Source organism: Heterodontus francisci, chromosome 18 (assembly GCF_036365525.1).
Source record: "Heterodontus francisci isolate sHetFra1 chromosome 18, sHetFra1.hap1, whole genome shotgun sequence".
NCBI lineage: Eukaryota > Metazoa > Chordata > Chondrichthyes > Heterodontiformes > Heterodontidae > Heterodontus > Heterodontus francisci.
This window is the reverse complement of record NC_090388.1, coordinates 59,412,574-59,428,322: the sequence shown is the minus strand read 5'-3', so window position 1 is coordinate 59,428,322 and position 15,749 is coordinate 59,412,574. Positions and strand designations below refer to the sequence as shown.

General features: G+C 44.0%; 1 protein-coding gene across 5 annotated transcripts in view; it reads right to left on the bottom strand.

The window, feature by feature from the left end:
• LOC137379660 (peroxisome proliferator-activated receptor alpha-like) overlaps positions 1-15,749 on the bottom strand; it is a 185,744-nt gene that overhangs the window by 29,821 nt on the left and 140,174 nt on the right. For all 5 annotated transcript variants that reach the window (XM_068050817.1, XM_068050818.1, XM_068050816.1 and 2 more), the window contains 2 exons: positions 7,863-8,062; positions 2,125-2,572 (listed from right to left, as the gene is read on the bottom strand). In XM_068050817.1, coding sequence (XP_067906918.1) covers positions 2,125-2,572; positions 7,863-8,062 — 648 coding nt within the window. The remainder of the gene's footprint in view (positions 1-2,124; positions 2,573-7,862; positions 8,063-15,749) is intronic.

The window sequence follows — 15,749 nt, the reverse complement described above, 5'->3', positions numbered from 1 at the left end:
TGGAAGACTGTATTGGCAGAGTTGGCAGTGCCACGTTTCTGACAAAAGTAGATTTGTTAAAGGGATACTGGCAAGTTCCTTTAACACCCCAAACTAAAGAAATATCGGCCTTTGTCACACCAATTCTGAGTGATGCCATCCGGACTAAATAAATGCCCCAGCAACTTTTCAGAGACTAATGAACCAAGTGGTAGCCAGTGTTACTAACTGTGTGGTTTACCTTGATGACGTGTTGGTATACAGTGACAATTGGAAGGACTAAAAGCTCTGTTTAGAAAATTACAGTCGGCTGATTTGGTGATAAACCTTGCCAAAAGTGAATTTGCAAAAGCGCGGGTAACCTACCTCGGGAATACAGTAGGGCAAGGACAAGTGCTGCCAAGAAGAACAAAAGTACAAGCATTGGTAGAGTTCCCTGCCTCTAAGACTAAATGAGAAATCATGAGGTTTTTGGGGATGTCTGGTTTCTACTGCAAGTTTGTACCAAATGTTAGCAGTGTAGCAGCTCCACTGATGGATTTACTACAAAAAAAGAAAGCCAAGATAGTGTGGTCAGGACAGTGCCAAGCATCTTTTGAGAGGCTGAAAGCCATCTTGATCAATGAACCAGTATTGGCTGCCCCAAATTTCACTAAGCCCTTCAAGGTAGCAATTGATGCTAGTGATCTTGGGTTCGGTGCAGTCCTGTTACAAGACGATGAATCAGGATACTTTTCCAAAAAGCTAAATCGACACAAAAAGGGATACTCAATAGTGGAAAACGAAACCCTGGGCTTACTACTAGCTTTTAAACATTTTGAAGTATATGTCCGCCACAACTACAGAGACACTGATATATACTGATCATAACCCTCTAGCCTTTGTGGAAAAATTCAAAAACCAGAATGCCAGACTATTTCGATGGAGGTTACTATTGCAGTTCACTTAAAGATCACTTAAAGATTATCCACATTGCGGGGAAAGATAATGTAATTGCTGATGCTTTGTCTAGAATTTAACCTTGCTTTGAGTTATTTGAGTCCAAAGATGGTACAAGGCAGAACTGTATTAGTTACAGGTAAAGGGCGAATCAGAATCAGTGTGGCAACGTGTTTTAATATTTTTTATCTTCTGTTTATTTGCCACTCTGTAATGAAATACATTTAAAAATGGTGTTTCATTCATCCAAGGATGGAGGTGTTGTGAAAGTACTCCCATTTTAAAATATTTTTTGAGGACACTTGTTTTAGAATTGTGGAAATAAGATTCATTCGAGGACTGAAGTGATTCCATAGATGCTGGACCTTTTTTTTTTTAAAGTGTCACTGGAAGGACTCTGTTTAAAAACATTTACTGGATGTCAATGTCTTCATCTACGTAAACAACAGGTGCCTTCGGACTATGGGTATTGTTTACAAGAGATGTGATTTGTCATGATGTATGGTACTCAAGAGTGGGTTTCATTCCTGAATATAGTTTTGAGTCAATTGGGCTTGTAGCCTGCTGAAAAAAACACCCAGCTCATCTTTTCTCCACCTCTCTGAGAAACCCTGCACAAAATCCAATGTGTAATAGTTGTAACGCCTGATGCCACATTTCTCCTGAGAAGCTTTTGGAAGACTTCCTCTTGACATCTCCTTAACAAACTGCTTCTGAAAAGATTCCAGTGACCCATCTACGTGTATCCGGATGCCAGACTGTATACCATCTGGAACATAACATATCTTATTCATTTTCTTCAAGAATTAACAAGTACTTTGGCCAAAGCATCTTTATTTTTCCTTTAACCAGTGTGTGCTGGGTATTTAGAAGGGAATATGTATATATATTTACTGTCATATTTCAAACTGTATTAAAGCTTTGCATTTTTATTGACTAAGTCTCGTTTTATAATAAATTAATACTTTTGTTGTTTATTAAAGAAACCTGGTTGGTGGATTTTATTCTGACACTAAAATAGATAAGACTGTATAATTGACCGCATCAGTAACTGGGTACACATTCAAATATATGTTGTAACCTGTGGAGAGATGGAACTACAGAAAAACAGTGCACTCCTCCCGTCTTGGTTGTAACAAGTGAAAGAAGCATTGTGCAGTGAAATGCTACTCAATTTTTGAAATTTTACGAGTCACTCATTCTTACCTCCAGAAAGAATGATGGCAGCCACAAAGAGAGCCAAATCACTGTCATCCAACTCTAGCGCGTTGAATTTCATGGCAAACTCAAACTTGGGCTCCATTATCTCATTAAAAGGCTTCCGCAGGCTTTTCAAAAATTCTCGAGTCATAAAACCATTCCCATAGACTACCAGCAACCCGTCTTTGTTCATAATGGATGCCAACATGGCAAACATGGCTTCATAAACTCCATATTTTAACAGGGTCACTTGATCATTAAGGTCAAGGTGTGTAAATTCAGGGATACATTTGGCAAATTCTGTCAGTTCTCTTACTGTTTCCACTGATGTACATTGGCAGCGGTGGAAGATTCTAACTTCAGCTTCTTTGTTCTGGATGCCATTTACTGCTTGTTTTGATACTAGATTCTCCTCTGCCAGGCATAAGGTTTCCATGTCATGAATGACAAAAGGCTGCAAATTCATTATTCAAGAATTAGTAAAACATCAAAACATTTTTCCATATCAAGTTCCCAGAAAAAATAAGAGTTTACTTAAGTACCTTAATTACATTTTTCCAACAGTGTCTGTGGCCTAACTTGCCCCTGTTCTTGCTGACCTACACTAGCTCCCAGTTAAGCAATGTCTCGATTTTGAAATTCTCATTCTTATTTTCAAATCTTGCCACGGCTTCACTCCTCCAGCCCTACAACCAGACAGATATCTGCACTGCTTCAATTTTGGCCTCTTGAGCATCCCCTATTTAAATCACACCACCATGCCTTCAGCTGCCCAGGGCCCAAGCTCTGGAATTCCCACCCTAAACCTCTCTGCCTCACTTCTTCTCTTTCCTCCTTTAAAACACGACTTAAAACCTACCTATTTGACCGAGCTTTTGGTCACCTGCCCAAATAATATGTTATGTGGCTCAATGTCAAATTTTGTCCTATAAAGGACATTACTATGTTGAAGGTGCTATACACACAAGTTGTTGTTGATGTACTTTTTGAAGCAAACATAACAATACATGGTGAAGAATTAAGATGTTATGCACAAAAACAAGTACAGTTCAATTATTCCTCCAAAATATCCTAGGTTACCTTTATAAATTAAAGAAATTTACAGCAGTAGCTCTGATGCTGATTGGGATTTCTAACAGGATGAGCTTCAGTTTTTACTTTAGGTAAGTGAATACATTTATTAATCTTGGCCATAGTGATAAAGGAAACGCTCATCAGTAAGGGATCTCTTTCTCCACATCTTAAATATATTTTCTGGAAGGAATGGCACTTACAACACCAAAGGAAATATAAGCATATGAAAAGAAGGAAGTGGGAAACACCATCAAGCCCACTCAATGGTAAGTCAGCTGATGTTACCAATCTGCAAAATCCAAATAACAGGATGAATGAATGAAACTGGATGGATCACCTGGCATCAACCTCGGCACCGTAAACAACAATGGCAAACCCAGCCCTGTCGACCTTGCAAAGTCCTCCTTACTAACATCTGGGGGCTTGTGCCAAAGCTGGGAAAGCTGTCCCACAGACAAGTCAAGCAACAGCCTGACACAGTCATACTCATGGAACCATATCCTACAGGCAATGTCCCGACACTACCATCACCATCCCCGGGAATGGCCTGCCCCACTGGCAGGACAGACCCAGCAGAGGTGGTGGCACAGGGCGGCACAGTGGTTAGCACCGCATCCGCACAGCTCCAGCGACCCGGGTTCAGTTCTGGGTACTGCCTGTGCAGAGTTTGCAAGTTCTCCCTGTGACTGCGTGGGTTTCTGCCGGGTGCTCCGGTTTCCTCCCACAGCCAAAGACTTGCAGGTTGATAGGTAAATTGGCCATTGCAAATTGCCCCTAGTGTAAGTAGGTGGTAGCAGAATTGAGGGAAGGTAGGAATGATGTAGGGAATATGGGATTAATGTAGGATTAGTATAAATGGGTGGTTGATGGTCGGCACAGACTCGATGGGCCAAAGGGCCTGTTTCAGTGCTGTATCTCTCTATGACTCTATGACAATGATACACTGTCGGGAGGGAGTTGCCCTGGGAGTCCTCAACATCGACTCCGGACTCCATGAAGTCTCATGGCACCAGGCCAAACATGGGCAAGGAAACCTCCTACTGATTACCACCTACCGCCTTCCCTCAGTTGATGAATCAGTATTCCTCCATGTTGAACACCACTTGGAGGAAGCACTGAGGGTGGCAAGGGCGCAGAATGTACTCTGGGTGGGGGACTTCAATGTCCATGACCAAGAGTGACTTGGTAGCACCACCACTGACCGAGCTGGCCGAGCCCTAAAGGACATAGCTGCTAGACTGGGTACGCGGCAAGTGGTGAGGGAACCAACAAGAGGGAAAAACATACTTGACCTCATCCTCATCTGACCATGACAGTATTGGTAGGAGTGACCAGCGCACAGTCCTTGTGGAGACTAAGACCCGCCTTCACATTGAGGATACCCTCCATCGTGTTGTGTGGCACCATCACCGTGCTAAATGGGATAGATTGCGAACAGATCGAGCAATACAAAACTGGGCATCCATGAGGCACTGTGGGCCATCAGTAGAATTGTACTCAACCACAATCTGTAACCTCATGGCCCGGCTTATTCCTCACTCTACCATTACCATCAAGCCAGGAGAACAACCCTGGTTCAATGAAGAGTGCAGGAGGGCATGCCAGGAGCAGGAGGGCATACCTCAAAATGAGGTGTCAACCTGGTGAAGCTACAACATAGGACTACTTGTGTGCCAAACTACGTAAGCAGCATGCAATAGACAGAGCTCAGTGATCCCATAACCAACGGATCAGATCTAAGCTCTGCAGTCCTGCCACATCCAGCTGGGAATGGTGGTGGACAATTAAACAACTAACTGGAGGTGGTGGCTCCACAAACATCCACATCCTCAATGATGGGGGAGCCCAGCACATCAGTGCGAAAGATAAGGCCGAAGCAGTTGCAACAATAGTCAGCGAGAAGTGCAGAGTTGATGGTCCACCTCCTGAAGTGCCCAGCATCACAGATGCCAGACTTCAGCCAGTCCGATTCACCCAGTGTGATATCAAGAAACGCCTGAAGGCACTGGATACTACAAAGGCTATGGGCCCTGACAATATTCCGGCAATAGTACTGACGACCTGTGCTCCAGAACTTGCTGCACCCCTAGCCAAGCTGTTCCAGTATAGCTACAACACTGGCACCTACCCAGCAATGTGGAAAATTGCCCAGGTATGTCCTGTACACAAAAAGCAGGACAAGACCAACCTCCACAATTACCACCCCATCAGCCTACTCTCAATCATCAGTAAACTGATGGAAGGTGTCATCGACAGTGCTATCAAAAGGCACTTGCTTAGCAATAACCTGCAAAGTGACACTCAGTTTGGGTTCTGCTAGGACCACTCAGCTCCAGACCTTATTACAGCCTTGGTTCAAACATGGACAAAACAGATGAATTCAAGAGGTGAGGTGAGAGTGACTGCCCGAAACATCAAGGCAGCATTTGACCGAGTATGGCATCAAGGAGCCTTAGCAAAACTTAAGTCACTGGGAATCAGGGGGAAAACTCTCCGCTAGTTGGAGTCATACCTAGCGCAAAGTAAGATGTTCATGGTTGTTGGAGGTCAATCACCTCAGCTCTAGGACATCACTGCAGGAGTTCCTCAGGGTAGTGTCCTAGGCCCAACCATCTTCACCTCCTTCATCAATGATCTTCCTTCAATCATAAGGTCAGAAATGGGGATGTTCGCTGATGATTGCACAATGTTCAACAGCATTCACGACTTATCAAATACCGAAGCAGTCCGTGTAGAAATGCAGCAAGACCTGGACAATATCCAGGCTTGGGCTGATAAGTGGCAAGTAACATTCGCGCCACACAAGTGCAAGGCAATGACCATCTCCAACAAGAGAGAATCTAACCTTCTCCCCTTGACATTCAATGGCATTACGATCACTGAATCCCCCACGATCAACATTCTAGGGCTTACCATTGACCGGAAACTGAACTGGAGTAGCCATATAAATACCATGGCTACAAGAGCAGGTCAGAGGCAAGGAATCCTGCGGCGAGTAACTCACCTCCTGACTCCCCAAAGTCTGTCCACTATCTACAAGGCACAAGTCAGGAGTGTGATGGAATACTCTCCACTTGCCTGGATGGGTGCAGCTCCGACAACACTCAAGAAGCTTGACACCATCCAGAACCAAGCAGCCCGCTTGATTGGCACCCCATCCACAAACAAACATTCACGCCCTCCACCACCGATGCACAGTGGCAGCAGTGTGTACCATCTACAAGATGCACTGCAGCAACACACCAAGGCTCCTTCGCAGCACCTTCCAAACCCACGACCTCTACCAACTAGGAGGACAAGGGCAGCAAATGCACGGGGACACCACCACCTGCAAGTTCCCCTGCAAGTCACACACCATCCTGACTTGGAACTATATCGCCGTTCCTCCACTGTCACTGGGTCAAAATCCTGGAACTCCCTTCCTAACAGCACTGTGGGTTTACCTACCTCACATGGACTGCAGTGGTTCAAGAAGGTAGCTCACCAGCACCTTCTCAAGGGCAATTAGGGATGGGCAACAAATGCTGGCCTAGCCAGCGACGTCCACATCCCATGAACGAATTAAAAAAAATATGAATGAAAAATATGGAAAGGGAAAAAAAATTAAATAGACAAGCATGGATAAAAAAACAAGTTTAAACACAGTCCTTCAACTCTGTACACCCATCAGGAACAATACATAATGCCAGGTGCCAACTGAATTAATGTTGAAGTAATCAGGAATTTTACCATCCATGACTTAGAACAAGAACAAACCTCCCACAGTGGGATGACAAAAATCAAATTAACAAGTTCTCAAGTGTTTACATTCCTGCAAATGTAATGTGTCACTTTCGTAAAATGTCACTTTTTATGTACTTTGAGCTGTCACACACTTAATTTGTTCAAAAATGTGACCTGGGTCAGAGATATTTCATTTTAGAGAATTTTCCATGCTACAGGACTTTAAAGAACTAAGCTGCAATGAGCTTCGGGAGTGTCACTATCTTGTCACTCACTGTGTGCTGCATGCCATTTCTTGCCTTATTTTCTTTTCATCTGCAAGTCCAGCATAACAAGGTGGCAGGCAAAATAGAAGGAAGATGGACATGCGGAGAAGAAAGAATATCTAGAGTTTTTGGAAGATTGTGATGACCATCTCACCACATGAACCAATGGCACCTGCCCCTATCTCAATTTCATCCCCTTCATCATCTGTCTTCTAAATCCTCCATAGACAAAATTCCACTTGGGGTCCAGCAGCACAGGAACTACTGTGTGGAGTGTTTGATTATCTCAGTGTAAATTTACCTTTGTGACATTTAAGACAAAATTTTAAAAAGCAAATGTCGACATTAATGATTGTAGGCACCGTAAAAGTATGCTGATATCTGCAAAGATGGTAAACTACTTAAGAATGATAATACTGGAAGAACTGAATTCAAAGTGTTGCAAACTTTCTTTCCTATGTATTGCAACATAAATCAACAACTGCAATTGACAACCGTTAAAGTAATGAAACTCAAACCCAAAATGAAATCTTATTCACATTAGAGGATATTGGAGAGCAGGGAGGAACATGTGCTTGTACAGCTGCATTGCGGCACCAAATCTTCATCGCCATTTGAATTGTGTGTTATTCACTTGTATAAAATGGTCAAAATTAAGGTGGAGGTACTTCAATTACTTACCGGGATGTTAGCTTTTCCTGTCAAAATGGCTCTGGCTTTGGTCTTGTTCATGTTAAAATTCTTTAGGTAAGCTTCATACATGTGTTTGGCAAGAGATTTGAGATCAGCCATCTGTGAATTCTGTACATCATGCTCTAGTGTTAGAATCTCTGCTTTTAATTTCTCCTTTTCAGACTGTGGCATTCGACCAAAACGGATAGCTGTGCAGGTAGGAAAAAAATATTTTATTCAATTTGCCCCCTCAGTTTGTGCTGGCACTCTTTTCTCTCCCTCTCTCCCCCTTCAGTTTGTGCTAACACTCTTCTACCCCTGCATTCCTGCCTCCAGTGTGCAGTAGTATTCAAATGTCTGGAATAGCAACTTCAGGTTGCAACGTTGACTTTCGACCACAAACGTGGACAAGCAGGCAGTACCCTGAAAATGTGAACATTCACTTGAAACATATATGAAAATTGCAACAATGCATCCAAAATTAGCATACAGAAATGAACAATATTCTGAAATGTATACAAGGAAAGTTAAACTTGTTTCAGGTTGTATTGCCACGAAGAACTGAAGATCATTTTCAAAATTATATGTCCAGTGTCATCGCTAACTGGAAGTTAGACAATATTTTGTTTGATATCGACAGGAATATTAGTTGCTATAATGTGCCATTGTAAAGCTATATAGAAATTACAATTAAATTAATGTAGACAGATATATTTGTATATTAGAAGTTTCTAATATAATTGCACAGATTTGGAAGAAAGGAAATAACAGTAAATGTTAAGTATTGTGAAATATATAAATTGGAAATTAAGATGTATTGTATGTAAAAAAAAAAGTGGAATCATTTTCTGTAATGCGTTTCAATGAAAGATCACAAATTTATGTAGCGACATGTATATAAATCATATTATAAATAGTTGAGAATATCATGTTCGTCAGTTTCTCTGCTGACTTGGACACAGATGTAAAATGTGATGTTTGGAGGAGATAGGTTGAGGAATCGCGGCTTAAATGGTAGAGATGGGATGTGCACAGGTTGGGAGTTGCAGGTAGAAAAGCAGTAATGGTGATGAATAGGTGGTAAAAGGGATGTTACGGAGGTTCTGAACAATATGGTAGCAATAAGTACAGGTTACAGATGTTAAACTTGAGCAGAAAATAGGAAGTTTGGTCACATATGAAGAAGAGAAAGGTGATGGAAAGTCTGGGGAGAAAAGATAAAAATTATATAAATATTGGACAAGGAAGTCTCAGCAGGTTTAATGGTGTGTGGGCAATGAAAAACAGAAATAGGAGCGGGGGGAGGGGGGGAGAAACAGCGGGGGGGGGGGGGGGAGGGGAGAGAAAAAGCGCTGCAATGGAACATGCGCAAATGCAGCCTGCGCCACTGAAACTTCACAGTCTGCGATGTCAGGCAGCTGCCAGGACTAAAGATGGCACTGCTCAAATAATCACACGGAGGCAACCTAAACACATGGCAGCACACAACAGCAGTGTGTGGAAGGGGAGGGAGTGAGCGGGCCGGGGAGTGAGCAGGCCAGGGAGGGGAGGGGAGGGGGTGGGTAGAGCAAGCAGGCCGGAGTGGGCGGAGTGAGCAGGCTGGGGATGGGGGTGGAGGACAGTGCACCTGTCATCATCAAGGTCTTCAGCCACTCTCTCCCTGCTTCCCCCCACCCCTGCTCTCTCCCCGCTTCCCCCCAGCCCCGCTCTCTCCCCGTTTTCCCCACCCCCGCTCTCTCCCCGCGTTACGTGATGACGTCTTCTGAGCATGCGCCAACCAGTCCCGGCAATGCGGAACGCAGCGCATGCGCAAAGTAGGAGCCAATCTGCTCATGTGCGCATATTGACACAGTCTGATGACGAAGGCTGCCAGCTGCGTTGTCAATAATCACTTTGTTTAAAAATAGTGATCTTTAGAAGTTTAAGATGGAATCTGGAAGGTCAGATGACCTCACATCCACTCTGCTAAAGGACAAGACAGAAATCTTGATTACCAGGACAACAGAGAACACAGATCAAAGATTTTTTTTTGAAAAAAAGAGACTGCAGAGGTTACACCTGAAGAACAATGGGTTTCACCCTCCCAGACTTTTGGGTCAGAGTCAGTGAATCAGAAGCTGCAAATGTACCAAGCAGCTGTTAACGCCTGGGAAAAATGGAAGGCCCAAGGTGGCTCTGTGAAATCAAACATCTGGACTTTGCATATTGGAACAGGACAATAAGCTACTGACTTTTGAGTCCAGATAAATTTAGCAGATTTTCTGAAGGTAGACAGGCTGCAAGAAGGGAACCCGGCAGTTGCAGCCTCAGAGCAGGATGTAAGGAAGACAACCAGCGATGGCAACCTAGACAGAGAACACCTGCTCTCAGAAGCCTGATACAGCGAAAGACTACAAAGACTGGACCTGTTTTGAAAGCTGAAGTTCACGGAGAAGTAAAAACCCAACAGGATCACCAGGAATCACCCTATTCAAGGACGTCTAGGTCAGAAGTGCTCAGAGAAGTTAGCAAAGAGGACATTAATTTTGAAAAGGTCTGGGAGATCCAACCCATTGCAACTGGGAGGAGTTGGGACTTTTAACCGCAAAGATTTCACCATCAAAAAGGACTGAGTAACATAAATGTGTTGTGAGGTTTTCCTTTTTTTACTTCACCCCTGCACTTTCTATACTCCTCTAGGCTTTCTAAAGAATGAAGGTTTTTGTGACTGTCATAAGCTTTCTTTTTCTTCTTTATCTTACTCTGCATGCGGCTGGATAATCAGAAAGCTCTACATTTGGCAGTACCACCCTTTTTCTTTGTGGGGAGATTTCTACACTGTGCCCATTCAATCTCGCTTTTGATGCCTCGCACTGGTTTGCCACTGATTTTCCTTCAAGTAGCTGCATCCAGTCCACTTTCGCCAGATCACCTCTCAGCTTCATAAAATTTGCCTTCCCCCAATTTTGAACTTTTACTCCTGTTCTATATTTGTCCTTTTCCATAATAATGCTAAATCTAACTGTATCATGGTCACTACCTCCAAAATGGTCACCCACTGCTACATCATCCACTTGCCCAGCTTCATTTCCTAAGACTAAATCTAGAATTGCACCCCCTCTCGTTGGGCTTGTTATGTGCTAGCTAAACAGCTTCTCTTGAATGCACTTCAAGAATTCTGTGCCCTTCACACTGTTTGTCTCAGTTGACATTAGGGTAGTTGAAATCCCCAACTATTATTTCCCTATTGTTTTTGCACTCAGAAATTTGCCTACATATTTGTTCTTCTATCTCCCTCCCACTATTTCAGGGTCGATAGTTCACTCCTAGTAGTGTGGCTGCCCCTTTTTTATTTCAACCCATATGGCCTCATTTGATGATTCATTTAGCATATTATTCCTCTGCTTCTTCTTCTTTGGCCTCCTTGTCTCGGGAGACAATGGGTAAGCGCCTGGAGGTGGTCAGTGGTTTGTGGAGCAATGCCTGGAGTGGCTATAAAGGCCAATACTAGAGTGACAGGCTCTTCCACAGGTGCTGCAGGTAAAATTGGTTGTCAGGGCTGTTTCGCAGTTGGCTCTCCACTTGCGCTTCTGTCTTTTTTCCTGCCACTGCTAAGTCTCTTGGACTCCCCACACTTTAGCCCCGCCTTTATGACTGCCCGCCAGCTCTGGCGATCGCTGGCAACCGACTCCCACGACTTGTGATCAATGTCACAGGATTTCATGTCGCGTTTGCAGACGTCTTTAAAGCGGAGACATAGACGGCCGGTGGGTCTGATACCAGTGACGAGCTCACTGTACAATGTGTCCTTGGGGACCCTGCCATCTTCCATGCAGCTCACATGGCCAAGCCATCTCAAGCGCCGCTGACTCAGTAGTGTGTATAAGCTGGGGATGTTGGCCGCCTCGAGGACTTCTGTGTTGGAGATACGGTCCTGCCACCTGATGCCAAGGATTCTTCGGAGGCAGCGAAGATGGAATTAATTGAGACGTCGCTCTTGGCTGACATACATTGTCCAGGCCTCGCTGCTGTAGAGCAAGGGACTGAGGACACAGGCTTGATACACGCGGACTTTTGTGTTCCGTGTCAGTGCGCCATTTTTCCCACACTCTCTTGACCAGTCTGGACATAGCAGTGGAAGCCTTTCCCATGCGCTTGTTGATTTCTGCATCGAGAGACAGGTTACTGGTGATAGTTGAGCCTAGGTAGGTGAACTCTTGAATCACTTGCAGAGCGTGGTCGCCGATACTGATGGATGGAGCATTTCTGACGTCCTGTCCCATGATGTTCGTTTTCCTGAGGCTGATGGTTAGGCCAAATTCGTTGCAGGCAGCCGCAAACCTGTCGATGAGAGATCCCTCCTCACAGTTGTAATTGATTCTTTAACCAATAATGCTACAACCCCTCCCTTTTTGTTTATCCTGCTCTCTATCCTGCCTGAAAACTCTATATCAAGGGGATGTTGAGCTGACATTTTTGCCCCTCTTTAAGACAAGTTTCCGTTATAGTACTGATATCATGCTGCCTTGTGTCTATCTATCTGACTATTACTCTACTCTTTCCCTTTTGTTTGTGTTAGAACCATTATTTATACCAACTTTTCCACCTGAACCCTCCCTTCCATTTACTAGTTTTAAAGTCCTTGTGATCACCCTATATATCCTTATGTCAGAACTCTGGTCCCAGCTCAGTTCAGGTGGAACCTACCTGTTTCACTATTGGTACCAGCGTCCCATGAAATGGAACCCCTCTTTCCCACATCACTCCTTCAGCCACATGTTCACTTCCCTAATCTGCTTATCCCTGTGCTAAATTTCCCATAGTTCAGGTAATAGGCTGGAGATTTTAACCTTGAGAACCTGTTCCTTAATTTAGCTCCGAGTACTCTCCAAACAGGACCTCTTGCCTACTCTTTCCTATGCTATTGGTCCCAACATGGGCCACAATGATTGGGTGCTCTCCTACCCTCTCCAATATACTTCTGAGTCGGCTCGAGATGTCCCTCACCTTGGCACCAAGTAGACAACATACTATGTGTGACACTCAAATCTGCTTACAAACAATCCTAACCAATTCCCTAATTATCGAATTCTTTACAACTACCACATTACACTTCCCCTCCTCCTCTGCACTTCAAGGTGCCATGGTTAGCATCTGGCTGTTGTCATGCAGGCCCCCACCTGCCAAGAATGGGGCACATTAATTTCGCCACATGAACATTGATTTTTAAACTGTTACTGGAGTAAAGAAAGAACTTGTTTTTTAAAAAAAAAACACCAGACCCTTGACTGGAAATACATTTGCATAGCAACAGACAGTACTTAGAAAAGGACAAAAAGGCCACTCCCTGCTCCAATTTAATCCACAATGGACTTTTGATTACCAGACGATGAAGGTGGAGAAACTAGCATTCCAGGTTGACTGCTAAGATGCTCCCAATATACAGAAGAGACCTGGGTCAAACCAGTCAGTCACGTGACCACCTGCTGGCCAACTAGGGGAGTTTTAAATTGGAGAAACAGTGTTTGAAGTCAGAAAGCTGTTTGCTCCTGGACTGACAAGACCTCTCTCCTGTCAGCTCTCATCTCCTTCTCATGGAACTGAAGACCCATTGAAGACATATGAACCCCAGGAGAGAAAAGTCTCCTAGAGTGAACAAGGTTTAAGAAGAATACTGGGCCCCAACAAAAAGCACGATCTACCTACAAGTAAGGACTACATCGAGCTTGAAGCACAGTAACAAAAACTCCTGTTCAGAGATTGCTTCAAACCTCTCCTTCTGCTCTTTTCTGTCTCTATTTGCATATGTGTATGCATGCTGGCGTGGGGCACGGCATGTAACCGTAGGCGTTAAAACAAACAAACTCTGATTTGGTTAATAAAATTCACTTTTCTTCTTTAAACACAAGAAAGCCTGTTTGTGCTCATTTCTTTGCCTTATAATTAGAAAGCGATGAACAAGGATTCCTCAAGGCGGAGCTCAAAACACAGTGGGTTTAAAAATTAAATCCTGTAACAATAAGACCAGATGAAGGCTGACAAAGACCCCTAGACACCTTTCTCACCTGGTCCTAACACTGTCCTTCTGACAGTCTTTACCCTTATCCTCACAGGTCGCAATACATACACCTGTTGGATAGGATCAATTTTTGCAGATCCTTATTATCTATCTCACCTGGAGTCCCCTTACTCAGTGCACAATCTGTCACACCAACCCCATTCTGATACTGCACCTCATTACGCGATGTGACCGAGTTCTGGAGCAAACTCTCCAGATATTCCTCCTCCTTACATGGCGGGCTGTATCCAACTCGCACACCAGCTCTGAGCCAGAGAGATTCGAGACTGAAGACATCTGCTTCAGATGTATTCACTCAGGAGTCACGCTGTCCACAAATGCCCGCATAATAAAGACCAGATGCACAACGTGCTCTGCCATATCTTATTCCATATTATTTATATCTATTTACTCTGTTGTGTGTGTTTTTTTATCAACACACTAAATTGCATTAAGCACTAAAACACTGGACAAAAAGTTTTAAATACTTACCGCCTCAAGCTTACATGAACCACTTCAAGTATTAGAGGCATAAAGCAGCACCTTCAACCCTCCTCAGCACCAAATTCCAAACTTTACACTCTGTTTACGATGCAGCCAATTTGAGATTATTCTGTGCATCAACAGATAACTGCTTACTTTACACACCTGAGTCCATCCAAGATACAAATGCTTATTCAACTTCCTGCTCACCATCATGACCCCTCGTCAGGCAATCAATCAATCACTTAATAGCTGATTGTTAACTGTTACTAACAGGCAGTTTCTGTTAACAACTGTTGTCTAACTTGAAGTTTCTTTTACAGTTTTTAAAGTTCTAAGTGTTAAACTAAACCTCAGTTTGCTAACTGCTCACCCACTACGCATCAAAAAATACTACTCTCACCAAATTCCTAACTTTTCATTCTGTTTACGATGCACTCACTTATGACAACTTTGTATGACTACTTGACATAAAACAACTTCCACTTTTTTCTTTTTTTTCTTCCACTGCAGCACAAATAGCTTTCAAAGATCTGAGTGCTGCAGTGAAAGCTCAGACTGCTGCCAACACAGCTCTGGATATCACTTTTCAAAGGGGCTTCCAGGGTGTCCGAGCAGTCTAGCAATCGATTCTCCAGCAGTTCAGTAGGATTACTGAGGCGTGCCCCAGGAGAGTGCCAGTGGCTCCTTAGAGCATGAACCTGCTGACCTCACTTAGGGTGACAGCATTTCTGCTCCATACCTGCCACCCTGCCAGTGCCCTTGCTGTTGCCTGTCAGCCAGCCAGCCCACACTACTGCAGCTCGAGCCAAGATGGTGCAGTTTGAAGCCAGATATCCTAGGCTCAGAACTGCATGAGGTCATCCTCGAAGGCCTTCCGAAGTCTCCTCAATTGAAGATCAGCTGCCTTCCACCAGCCATGTTGCAGCCAGTGGGGAAGCACCACAAAGAAGCACTAGGATAAGCAAAGGCACAGGAAGACAGGCACTAAGGGAATGGACAATGGTGGTTAGTTTATTTTTATTTTGAATTAGAATGTGCATTTTCTGGTGGGTTTTATTTTGTGTTGTCGGGAAGAGGATGATGTGATGGTCAGTCATAGAGGAAAAGTAAGGAGCGTGGGTCTGCTGGTGAGTGGGAAGGTATCATTGAGGTTACTCACGAATTATTTGATCACACAGAGCCTGGACAGAAAGGGATTGCCTACGTTGTAGCCTTCCTTCATCTTTTTCCTCCACTTCCTGTTCCTCCTCCTCCTCAGCTTCTTGCCCGATAGGTAGTGGCAAGCGCTGTTTCATAGTATACATGTAGCATACTACTACAAATCTTGATACCCACTCAGCTGAGTACCGCAGGGCTCCCCCAAAGCCGATCCA